Here is a 13,333-nt window from a genome sequence, read left to right as displayed (position 1 = left end):
AAACATTTTATTGCACAATAATTATTTTCCTTTCTCTTCCTTCTTTATCTTGTCCTTTTTCTTTCCTTCCCTTCCTTCCATTTTCTTTCTTTCCTTCTGTTTTATTTTTCTCTTTCTTTCCAGGTGTGCTCTACCACTAAACTACCTTTATTATTTTGAGACAGGATATTAAGTTGCAGTTTTGCACAGATAATTCTTAACCTGAATATGTAGTTATTATAAAGAATGGAATAAATTATTCATTATTGCAGCACCCCAGAATAATCAGATTTAGCATATTGGTATATATTCTTTACTTACTTATATAGTGAGGGGAGGAGATGGAAGAGTGTAGAGGAATGGAAAATAGATTTCTATGTCAAATAGTTTCATTGTTAATCACTTGTTTTATGCTGCTTCTCTGGAGCAGCATAAAAGAAGTATTGTTTATTTTAGCACCTAGCTGGCACATAAGCATTTAGTAAATGTTTGAAGAATGAGTTCAAAAAGAAAAAAATGAAATGAGCCTCTTATTCTTTTTCCCCCACTCTTTCTCTCTAAAGATTTCTATGGAGAATGATTACCTGGGACCCCGAAGAATTGAGAGTCTACAAAAAGAAGATGCTGACTGGCAGCGGAAAGCTCATATGGCTGTCCTATCTATTCAAGATCTTACAGTCAAATATTTTGAAATAACAGCAAAAGCTCAAAAAGGTAGGTCCCAGTAAAATTATTCTTGTTAGGTATTTCTGAAGATGAGTGATTACATATTTTACATTGGGAATAATTATACAGAAAAACATATAAGGATCATTCATCCTAGCAGTTAAAGACCATAGCAAATTAAGGTGTTTCCTTTGTAGGCACATACCTTTCTTTTAAAATCAGTGGTAGAGAATAGTGGTACAGAAATAGACATACTAATACAGCCATTTAATCTTTAATAAAGCAAATCAATAGAGAAACAACAAATGATACTAATACAATTGATCATCTGTGTGCAGAAAACCGAACTTTGATCTAAACCTTACACCTTTAAATTCAGATGGATCATAGAGCCAAATGTAGAATGTAAAACTATAAAATTTCCAAAAGAAAAATCTGTTTCTTTGAATTACATAAATCTATATAAATTGGGATTAGGTAGAGAGTTCTTAGTAATACCAAAAATATAAACTGTAAAAAGTTGAAAGTGGTAAAGAGCACAGACTGTAAATGAACAACTTGGTAAAATGTATCTCATCAAAGTTTAAAACTTTACACTGCCAGACACTTTCAAGAGAATGAAGCAATTAGAGTGTAATTGGTAGCCAATATTTCCAAATCTATATATATCTGATAAAATAACTTCTATCTCTGATATATAAAGATCCCTCAACAATGAGAAAATAATCCGGTGAAAAGATGGGAAGAGGACTTGAACAGACAACTCAAGGGAGTTGAGTAAGGATAACAGACAAGCACAGGAAAAGAAGTTCAGTATCATTAGTCATCATAAAAATACAAATTAAAACCACAGTGAGATGGATACCACTACACGTGTTAGAATGACTAAAATTAAAAACACTAATAATACCAAGCGATGGTGAGGATGTAATTAGAACTCTTCATTTCTGATGGGAATGCAAAATTATACAGTCACTCGAGAAAATGACTTTATGGTTTCTTCCAATACATGTGGCCATGAAATATTGCTTATTTACCATAAAGCTATATTATAATTTTTTTAAATTAAAAGTTTTTAAAAAGGGAAAACATGCTGTTAAAAATAGTACCTTTTAAACAGCTTTAGGATGCCTTGATTTAGTATAAACTTTTTATAATTGTGTACTTTGTTTAGAGTCTGTACTTTGTTTATTCTAATTTTATAAAACTTTATAATATGATTATAAAATACTATAACTATTATAGAAAAATTGGAAAAAACCTCACCTTTGTAATCCTCTTCAATTCTGTGTGACTTTTTGTGTCTGTCATTTCAATATACCATTTATAAATGTAATGATTCTTCCATTATGCATTCATATATAATTCATAGTTTATTAGTTTTGATTTTGAATAAATAATTTAGATTGTTCCTCTTACTTATAACTTCTCTAGTTTCAGATTTTTTTTTCTTGGGCATTATCCTAGGATTCCATGTGCTTCATCAAAATCACTTTAGACTTCTGGACACTTTATCCTACCAAGAAGCCTTTGAGCCCAAACAAGAAGAGATAATTTAGTTTGCTTTATGCTAATTAAAGTGTCTGTCATGTATGTTTGAATCAATCCCATAAGAACAGAATGAGCCACTACCATGCTACTTCTCAGTGGTATACTTTTTTTTAACTGGAAGATACTAGCCATTTCACTACCAAGATTTTGTGTGTGTGTTTTGTACTGGGGATTAAACCCAGGAGAATTTTACCACTGAGTTATATCCCCACATGTTAAGTCCTTTTTGTTTTTTATTTTGAGTTGAGGTCTTGCTAAGTTTCTGAGGCTGACCTGAAATTTGTATTCTCCTTCGTCAGCCTCCCAAGTTACTGGGAATATAGGCATGTGCGGCCATGTCTAGCTGCCAGGATTGCATTTTGAACTAGGCCTGCACTGGGACAAACTAATTCTTCCTTTTTGGTAGATTCAACAGGGTTGTGTCTTCTCTGAAAATTGCATCATTTTCATCTCCTCTGCATGAGCACCATGGTAGTATCTAGAACTTATTTTTTGCCTGCCCCAGAGTATTATAATATTTTTGGAGGGCAAAGAATGATAGAAACTTGGAATGTGGATTTGAATGTTTTTAATCTTAAATAGTTAAATGGCTCTGATTTCAACTAGTGCAGTTAGGAGAAAGTATCCGAAACCGTAACAGAATAAAGTTTTGATAAAGTTTTGGAAGTTACTAACACTAGACATATGAACATATTTGAAAAAAATTTTTTTAATCTACTTGGATACTGTTTCATCTGCAGAACATTACTTTGAAGATGAAGATATTAGTGAGACTATACAATATTGTCAGATTATATTTTAGAGATGTTACAGGTAACTTATGGGGATAGGATTTATGTGGTCAGTAAAAACTAAGCTTTTCTAATTCTGTAGTGTCATGTTCTATTTCTTAAAGTCTCTTTAAAAAATGATTATATTTTAATAGCCGTGTATGATCGAATGCGAGCAGATCAGAAGAAATTTGGAAAAGCATCATGGGCAGCAGCTGCTGAACGTATGGAAAAACTTCAGTATGCAGTTTCTAAAGAGACTTTGCAGATGATGAGAGCTAAAGAAATCTGTTTGGAACAGAGGAAACATGCACTAAAAGAAGAGGTAACAAGATCCATCAGAAAATTAATTAACTAAAAAATAGTTAGGATTTGTTATTTTTGTTTTTATACAAGACTGATGTTTTTCTGACTGCATAGCCACTTGTTAATTTCACATTTTCTCCTTGAGAGAAACACTGATGGTTGGGCCAATGACTTGAATCGCCAGTAATAGAAAAGTTAGACACAGTGGTACTTAACAGCATCTGTGTGTAGATAGCATTATACCTTGAAACACAAAAAGGATGACATCAAAACTTTTGTTTTAAAGCTGTTTTGCTGTAAAAGTTTAAAGCTTTCTAGCACTTAAGGAAAATTCACTGCCCAGTGGACGTTAGTAAAGATCCAAAGGCAGCAGCATTGTATAAGAATTAATCATCACTGTCATGCCATCACCTTTTGGAACTCCCAAATTTTATTTTAGGTGGAACAAACAGGCTAAATAGAGGTTCTGTTTTCTTGACTGTGCTACATTAAGAAGACCTCTCTTCATGGAGTGAGAAAGATGAAATTAAGATATTTTGTTCCTATGAAAGACTGTTAAGCTTAGGAATAGTCTTTAAAAATCCTAGGAAAGGGCTGGGGACATAGCTCAGTTGGTAGACTGGCTTGCCTTGCGATCACAAGGCCCTGAGTTCAATCCCCAGCACTGCAAAAAAGAAAAAAAAAAAATCCTAGCAAAGAGTGACTGATCCTTTTATTCTCAAAACATATCTAAGATGGTATTTTAAAAATTACTAATACTTTTTCCATTGTTTTCATGGTCTTCCTTTTTGTATTTCTCTTGGTGCCCAATAGAGTGCCAAGTAATTCTTTACAAATATTGAAAGTTAGATGTACACTATTTCAATTTACCTTGTATGCACTTCTTTCAAAATGCTGTTTTATGATCAAACTGGGCCAGAACAGATTGCTTTTAGTGAAAGGGCACTTCAAAAAATGTGTGTGTGTGTTTATTGTGCACCATCTGCTGATAGTTTTTATAAGTATTAGAAGAAGAAAATGTTAGGGACAACATTTTTGGACATAATTAAAAGTGTGGTTTTAGTAGTGACTGAAGACTAGATCACCTCTAGATGGCATGTAGTAAGACTTGATTGGTTAGCTACAGCTGTTTAATATGTGCCTTTTATACCCAGAGATAAACTCAATATTTCAAAGACAACAAGTATTTGAATTATTAAATTTAGGGTTGTTTCCCCTGGCTTCCTTTTATCCGTTATCTGCCTTGAGGTAGTTAAGTCGATTATTGTAACATACATTGATCTTTTAAGTCATCTTTAGAAAATCATATTTCTTTGTCAACATAGTACACACAGAGTATTTCTAAAACCAAACTTCTTTATTTCCCCATAGTGGGTCTTCCTTAGATCTATCCTTTCTGTAAAGGGCCCATAGTTCTTCAGGGTGTCTCAGGCCCCAAACTTCAGGATTATCTTTAGTTCTCCTCTTTCCTTTGCCACTTTTTTTTTCTGCCTCTTGGCCCTGCTCATTTCATTCAACAAACATTTATTAAGTGTTTTTCCCAGGAATTTCAGTAGGGGATGGGGATAAAGATATGAATGAGTACTAGTCATATACCCATACACACAATTTGTAAAAACTATGAAGTTTCTTTAAAAGCATGAATAAGTTGCAGTCATTGTGTTGAGGGCTTAGAATATGGTGAACCTAAATTAGTATAATGTGAATATGAGCTATGAGATTTGAGATCCAGAGTAGACCATTGGAGAAGTGCCTGTACTTGACCAGAGAGAGTCATAGGTGGGGAAAACTACTTGTTCTAGATGCCCCTGGGAATGTTAGAAGAATCAGGCTGGTGATGTGTTGAGGGAAGAGAGAAGAGATGAGGTTGGAAAAGTAAGCAAAGTTTGGGACTGACCTAGATCTGGTCAAGGAGCTCATTTACTCTCAAAACAAATTGGAGCCATTGTAGGGTATTATTGTAGGGTATTACTAGTCAAGGAATAACATGATCAAATTAGATTTTTTTGTTTGTTTGTTTTTGTTTTGTTTTAATGAACTATTACTCTGGCTACTTTATAGAAAGTCCTTTTTGGTGTTATCCTTACCCTATTTCCTTATACGAGAAACTTCTTCAAACTGTTTTATTGTTGATAGTAGAAACCCAAACATTTGCCAGGCATGGTGGTACATACTTTTTATCCAGCTACTCAGGCTGGTTCAAGACCAGCCCCAGCAACTTAGACTCTACCTCAGATTAAAATTTTGAAAAAGGGTTGGGGATGTGACTCAGTGGTAGAATGAGTAGCATATGTGGGTGTATGGGTTCTGCCCCTAGTACCATAACAAAAGGAAAGAGAAACCCAGTTACATTTCAGAAATAAGCAAAAATACTAGGAATTTTGACCTTTTGTACAGTAATGAAAAGGACAGAGTTGAAGGCAACGTGGAATTGGGAAGAGTTAGACTTGCACTTAGTGTTTGGTAATTTGAAATTGTTTTTAAAACAACTCAGGGTTGCAGAACATTTGGGGCAGTTGACATAGTTTTAGGTTGGTGAAGGTCAGATCTAGATTGCACTGCAGTCATCTTGAGTAGGCTGGTAAACATGGCAAGAAATGTATGTTTTTATTGGTTAGACAGGAATGAGCTAGGTAGGTGACAGTTTGGATTTATGTTATTTTAAAAGAGCAGTTATACCTCAAGGTATGGAAATATTTAAGGTATCATTAGATTTATTAAACTTTGTAGCCAAAATGGTTTTTAGAACTACTTCATTGGGGCTGGGTGTATAGCACAGTGGTGAAACACATGTTTATTTTTGTAAACAGTGTGGTGAATGCATTCTGTCAACATGCTAAAAACCATTGAATGTACTCCCTAGTTGAATAAACTGTTCAGTATTTTTCTCAAAATAGTGGTTTTATTCCATCTAACTTTATTTTTTATTTTTGAGTTTATTTGCTGGGTTCGATCTCCAGCACCAAATTAAAACAACAACAACAAAAACCCTACTTCATTGCCCAGCATGTGGTATGCACCTGTAATTCCAAGTGCAACTGCTCTGGAGGCTGAGGCAAGAAGATTGCAAAATTGAGGTCAGCCTGAGCAACTCGGTGAGATTCTATTTTTTTTTTTTTTTTTTTTTTTTTAAGTGCTATAGCTCTATGGTAAAGTTCTTGCCCAGCATGAATGAGGCCCTGGGTTCCATTCCCAGTCTCACATACACACACAACACTTCCTTGGGCTGGGAGCATAGCTTGGTGGTGGAATGCTTTGCCTAGCATGCACAAGGCCTGGGGTTCAATTCCCAACACTGCAAATGATAATAAAAAAATTAAGTTAAATGAAATAAAAACCACTATTTTGAGAAAAATACTGTAGTTTATTCATCTAGGGAGTACCTTCAATGGTTTTTAGCTATTGACAGCATCCAGTTGCTACATTGTTTACAAAAATAAACCTGAGGGACTGGGGATATCCTTCATGGTTTAAAGCTTTGTCTAGTATGTGCAAGACCCTGGGTTTGATCCCATTCCACAAAATCAGTTATAAATGAACATAATAATAAATTAATTAAAAAATAAACTGAGTCCATCAGCAGTCGTTCCCCCAACTTCAGCTCTTAAACAGGATCCCCTCTTTTCTCCTGCCGATTCCTTAGGGAACTGCCGATCTATTTTCTATATCTGAGATTTGCTAATCTGGATATTTCACATAAATGTAATCATGTATAGTCATTTTGACTAGTTTCTTTTTTCCTCACCACTGAGTTTTCATGTTTCATCCATGTTTTAACATACATTACTACTTAATTTTGTTTTGCAAAAAGATATTCCATTGTGTGGTTACACATTTTTATTAGTTCATCAGATGAGGAAATTGGATTTTTTCTACTTTTGACGCAGTTAAGAATAATACTATAAATATTCATGTATTAGTTTTTACATGGATATGTTTTCATTCCTCTGGTATGCAATGGAATTGCCGTTTCAGCTTTCCAAAGTGGTTATCCTGTTTTGCATTCCCATTTGCAGTGTACAAGGTTTAGACTTTTTGCTGTATGTGTTCCTACATCTTCACAAATATTTTATTATCTTTTTGATGATAGCTCTCCCTGGTAGATGTGAAATATTATAAAATTCTGGTTTTGATTCACGTTTTCCTAAAAGTTTTCATGTGTTTATTGGCCATTTGTATACCTTCTTTGGAGAACTGTGTCTTCAGATCCTTAGCCTGTTTTTTAAAAACTGGTCTGTTGATCTTTTTAGTATTGATTTATAAGAATTCTTTATTCTAGCTACAAGTTGGTTATCCAATATATGATTTGCAAATATTTGCTCCCCTTGTGTGGATTTTTCATATTAGTTTTCAAACCTTAAGTATGTATTCATGGATGTAATACATTTTAAGAAGTCCCTAGAGAAGAGCAAACTGTTATGTTCATGCAAAATGTTATTTGAAACTTTTTTTTTTTATCTTAGGACTTATACCAAGATAATCCTTAATGACATGTTAAAGGACTTAAGATTATCTGCTCTTATTTGAAAAAAATAGTGTATGAGGTAACCTATTAGGTCTCATGCCTGTTAATCTAGAAAGTTTTTTGTTAATAGATTTTAAATCATGATTTTACTATTCCCTTTACATTTTCTTATTTTGCTTCTATGAAAAGGTAAAATTGGGTCTTGTCCTAAATTCCAACCCCCCCCCCCCCACACACACACACACACACACTTTGTACTGAGAATCTCCTTTGAAGGATTTTAGCCCCATCTCACTGTTCCCCTGAGGCATTTCTGTTGCAGACTCCTTTTCTAATGAGCTTGTTCCTTCATGTTACTGGCTTTTCTGGAATTTTTTTAAATTCTAAAACTTCTAAACTAAATTCCAGCCTTGTATTGCCTATGAAGTACAGTACTCCCTTTGTCCCCATCACATCTACTAGCTTTATTATTGTGACTAGGCTGGCATTGAGTTGTTCTGGCAATATAGGGTGCCTAAAAGAGCTACCCAGAGTAAGATTTCTCGCTTCTTCAAATGCCAAAGTATTGTTCGAACTCTAAATTGGCCTAGGGTGGTAGAGGAAGGAAGAGATTGCAATTGACCCTGAGAGTCTGAGATGATTATCTGTGAGGTCATTTTCTCTGGGTCCCATCCAATTATTGTAATAGTTTCTTTTTAAAGTTCTGGGATGTATTTGAATTCTTCAGAGGATTTATTAAGAACTTTCAGTTAGTCATTTTTGCCAGGTTTATGCATGCTGTATATGTAACATAGCTACCATGTTTTGTATATACATCTGTTTGTGATGATGTACTGTGCTGGTTTTATTAGCATTAATTTAAGGTGCGCACATTACTCATGAGAAACAGTGCAAATGTGAATTATTAAGCCCAACCCAAACAAATGCTTTGTCAGTAAAGGCCTTTTTTATAATACAGTACTGTCCTATGATTTAAATTATGGGGAGACTTTTGTTCTTTAAAAATGTCAACTTGAGGGTTGGGGATTTCACTCAGTGGCAAAGCTTTACCCTGGCACATGCAGGGCAGAGCACCACCGGCGCTCTCCCCACCTGCACCCCACCCCAAAAGAGAGTCAATGTTTTGTCCCATTAGGTTGTTTTAAAAACAAACAAACAAAAAAACTCCTTCCTGACATGACAAAATGGAAGCAATAAAATTATAAAATTACATTTAAGATATTTAAGAATACTTACTACGAGTATAATGCTGAACTTGAACTAAATTTTCTAAATACTGAGATATTAAAAATGACATAGGCAAAGCTGCAATCTATTTGGCTTTTAAATTTTCTGTACATTTAAGAGTAAGTTCAGGAGCTGGGATATAGCTCAGTTGGTAGAGTGCCTGCCTTGCATGCACAAGGCCCTGGGTTCAATCCCCAGCACCAAAAAAAAAAAAGTAAGTACAGCGAGGCCCAGTGGCATAATGCTGTAATATCAGGAACTCCAGAGGCTGAGGCAGGAGGATCACAAGTTCAAGGTCAATTTTCACAATTTAGTAAGACTCTCAAAATAGAAAGGGCTAGGGATGTATCTCAGTGGTAGAACACTTGCTTGGAATGCTGGGGTCCCTGGGTTCAGTATTCAGAACTGAAAAACAAAAAAAGTAAATACTATTCCTTTTAATTTATATCTCCCTTTAACTGTTTTAGAATCTTGATTTTAGGCCATAGATTCCTGTCCTTTTAAGAATTTGAAAGGTGGGAACCTTGTACTCAGTAATGTATATAAATATTAACAGAATTTTGGACACAATTTTAGTATTATCCCAGATCATCTGTAATCTGAGCCTTTGATCCCAGATTGACACCTCCCCTCAACATTCCCATCCCCATACCAACCACCACTCAAGTGTGCTAGGCAAGCATCAACCACTGATCCATACACCAGCCCCGGATTGATTTTTTTTTTTTTTTTTTTTTTTTTCTTTAATGCAATCTAACATTAAAAAAATTTTTGTTGTTGTTGTGAATGGACACAATATCTTTATTCTGTTTATTTATATGGTGCTGAGGATTGAACCCAGTGCACCATACATGTGAGGCAAGTGCTCCACCACTGAGCCACAGCCCCAGTCCCCCAGATTGATCTTGATATTCAGATGTGCCCTATCAAACCTACTGAAAATATTAGTACCTTTTGAGCCCAAACCTTTGACAGAATCCAAGTTGAATCCAGAATCTCATTAGCTGTAAGTACTTTGTTCTAGTCTTTGAGCTATATAATCCCCCTCTCCAATCCAGATTCAAAAATAATAGCATAATTTAACTATGCAAGGTCTTTACTTTCAGATTTGTATTATTAATCCAAGTTACATCACATGTAGTATGCTTTTATTTTTTTCCATTTTAAACCAGTGGACAAAATTAAATACATATAATCACATTATAGGAGTAGCATACACATTTAGAGTTGTTATTAAGATGAATACTAATGTTGAAATAAGGGTATTTATTCTCAATTGGAATAGAAGGTGCTAAAATTCAGATGCTGTCAGGAAACAATCATAGAAAGCAGTTTATTTCAGTTAGCTGGTAGACTTCTACCTTCTGGTTAACAAAAGATTAATAAGAAAACAGAAAAAGAATTCCATCCTTCTAGTTGAAAAGCTTTAAAAGTGTACCAGTATACTCTGTTTTTTTGGCAGATGATTTTTAACCACTACTTATCCTTCTGTGAGCCCTTGAGATCATTTCTGTGAACATCAATAAATAACTAACTCCTATATTTCATAATCTTGTCTTTCTTCTAAAAGCATATAACTAAATTATGAGTAATTGTTATAGTCCCCATTTCAATTTTATTTTAATTTGTAACGTATTGAACATTTATTATAGACATGAACTTAGGTTTAGGCAGTGCTACAGAATGCCCTGAAATGAAGGAAATGTTCTGTATTACACTCTCGAGTAGGGCAGTTTTCATTCACATATAGTGAAATGAACTCTTTATATGAGGCTTATGTAACAGAGAAGGAGAATTTTAAATTTAAATAACCTCACATAGGGCCAGTGGCTACCATATTGAACAAAACAGCTCTGTAGGTACCAATTCTGCAAGCTTAATCTTTATGTAACTTTGAGTGAATTCCTTAACCACTCTATAAAATGTAAATAAATATATACCTTCTCAAAGTGTATGATTACATGCTTTAATGTATATAAAGCATTTAGCATAGTGCCTGACATAAGAGTAAGGACTCAATAAATATGATCCAATATTATTTTAATTCTAGTATAGTGTTAAATATCATAGAGGAAAATATAAAGAAGAGAAAGATGTAATTTCCCTGCTTCAAATGTTTATTTGTCCTAACAGATACTTGAGGGTTCAGTGACAAAGGATGCCATTGAAAAATGATGTGGCATTTTCATATGAGCCTTACTAGAAAGTTCTAATAAGGTGGATGCAGCCTGAGCAGAGATGGGGAAACTGAGGTCCTCCCCCAGGCAGGAGATTTTTTTCTTTTTAACTTATTTATCAGTAAGTAATTTATTCCAGATCTGCACACTAGAAATTTCAGATTTGAATCACACAAATCTAGGTTCCACTCTAAAGGTTTTAATTTATATTCTCAAATTCTATTCCTCCAATTAAATTGTATTTTGGCATTAAGTACAAAAAGAAACTAGAAAAAGTTTTAATGTTTTTAGGCCCCATCCTTAGTGTTTTGTCTTAGTTCTCAAACATAACCCTTTGTGCTCTAAGAACATAAACCATTATCTGAAATCCCAGAGGCCACATGTTTTAGAATTCTGAGAAGTTTTTCAGAATATTAGAAAGGTAATATTAGAATAAACAACTTTAAGATGGTTGTTCCAGTGATAGTTATATTAAATGCAACAAAGACTTTAAGTACATCAATTCAGATCATGTTTTCCTACAAACATTAGATTTGACATCAATGAAATTGCACACTTTAATTTTCCCAGGATTTCTCAAATGTAAAATTTGATAAAATTCTGTCAATTTACGTTATTCCTATTTGTGCAGCTATTATTGGCAGAACCTGTTTATAGTCAAGTTTATTTGATACTAAGTCTCATGTTCTTTCTACCTTTTCTTTATGTATAGCTTGCCTTAATGTTATCTCCTTTATGCTGTGCATTGTTTTTATGACTTTTTTTTTTTTTTTTTTTTCAGTACTGGGGATCGAACTCAGGGCCTTGTGCTTGCGAGGCAAGCACTCTGCCAGCTGAGCTATCTCCCCAGCCCGCTATGACTTCTTTTTGAACCCTCACTTCATTTCTTGTTTATTGCCACATTCTCTGTAACTCCAATAGTGGTTGGTGTTCTAAGAATATTTTTTGGTAAATCTAACTCTGGACCTATGCTCTGAATAGCACTTAGTGAACCAGAAAATTGGAATGAGGTCACTATTTGTAAGAAGATACCCAATTCTTTTCTCAGTTTGGTATTTGATATTGGCCATATCTTGGTAGCATTATACATCTTAAGTGACTTTAAAGTCAGAGTCCAGTGGTTGAGGAAGTTGACAGTGTAAAGGATTGTCAGCAGAGGGCTCTTTAACTTTCTTCTTAAACCAGAGGATGGAACAAGAAAGGACTACCTTAGAGCCAGGAGAAAACTCAGCATTGCAAATGTGGTGAATGTCACTGCCGTCCAGAGAGAACTGGAGTAGAAATGGAACTGACATTCTGGACTTGATCACTAGAAACTCACTGTAAATGAAGGTTTTTAGACTGATTTTCATTAAAGTTTTACCGTCACAGATTCCCCACTTAAAGAATAGAGCCTTGGCTGGGTGAGGTGGTGAATGCCTATAATCCCAGTGGCTTGGGAGAGTGAGGCAGGAGGATCTCGAGTTCAGAGCTAGCCTCAGCACAGCCAGGTGCTAAGCAACTCGGTGAGATCCTGTCTCTAAACAAAATACAAAATAGGGCTAGGGATGTGATCAGTGGTTCAGTGCCCCTGAGTTCAATCCCCAGTATACCCCATCCCCAAATAAAGAAAAAGAATAAAGCCTTTGGTCTGGGGCTGCAACTCAGTGGTAGAGTGCTTGCCTACCATGTAAAGGTACTGGGTTTAATGCTCAGTACCACATGAAAGTAAATGAAATAAAGGTATTGTGTCCATCTACAACTAAAAGTTATATATATATATATATATATAAAAGAATAAAGTCTTCTAAACTTAGGTATTTTACCTGTTCGCATGCTGTGTTAACAGTGTTGGCTAGAGTAATAGAGGAAGATACATCCTGACAAGGAGTCCCAAGACAGTATGAAGGATGTATTATTTAAAGTGAGATTAGGAGTCTCAAGGCCTAAACTGTTCCTAGGTTCCTGTTTTTATAACTTAGAACAGAAATGGCAGAATTTCATGTTGTCAACATTCCTTGCCTAGCCACTATAATTAAACTCACTTTGGATTTGTTATTTATTGTTTGTCACTTATAAAATATTTCCTAATGAAGTAGGATCGCTCATTGACTTACAGCTTAGAATAATATTTATTTATATAATTCATTAAGTAACAGATTTAACCTACCTGGTTATTTGTAAATTTATACTACTGAACATTTATGCCAGAA

At 34.6% G+C, this 13,333-nt stretch overlaps 1 protein-coding gene across 2 annotated transcripts in view; it reads left to right on the top strand.

The window, feature by feature from the left end:
* The window catches only part of JMY (junction mediating and regulatory protein, p53 cofactor), a 99,680-nt gene that overhangs the window by 53,797 nt on the left and 32,550 nt on the right, over positions 1-13,333 (top strand). For both annotated transcript variants that reach the window (XM_079143565.1, XM_079143564.1), the window contains exons 3-4: positions 543-693; positions 3,122-3,291. In XM_079143565.1, coding sequence (XP_078999691.1) covers positions 543-693; positions 3,122-3,291 — 321 coding nt within the window. The remainder of the gene's footprint in view (positions 1-542; positions 694-3,121; positions 3,292-13,333) is intronic.

Source organism: Sciurus vulgaris (genome assembly GCF_902686455.1).
Source record: "Sciurus vulgaris genome assembly, chromosome: 6".
NCBI lineage: Eukaryota > Metazoa > Chordata > Mammalia > Rodentia > Sciuridae > Sciurus > Sciurus vulgaris.
Note: the sequence above shows the minus strand (reverse complement) of the source record. Positions and strands in the feature narration are given on the sequence as shown.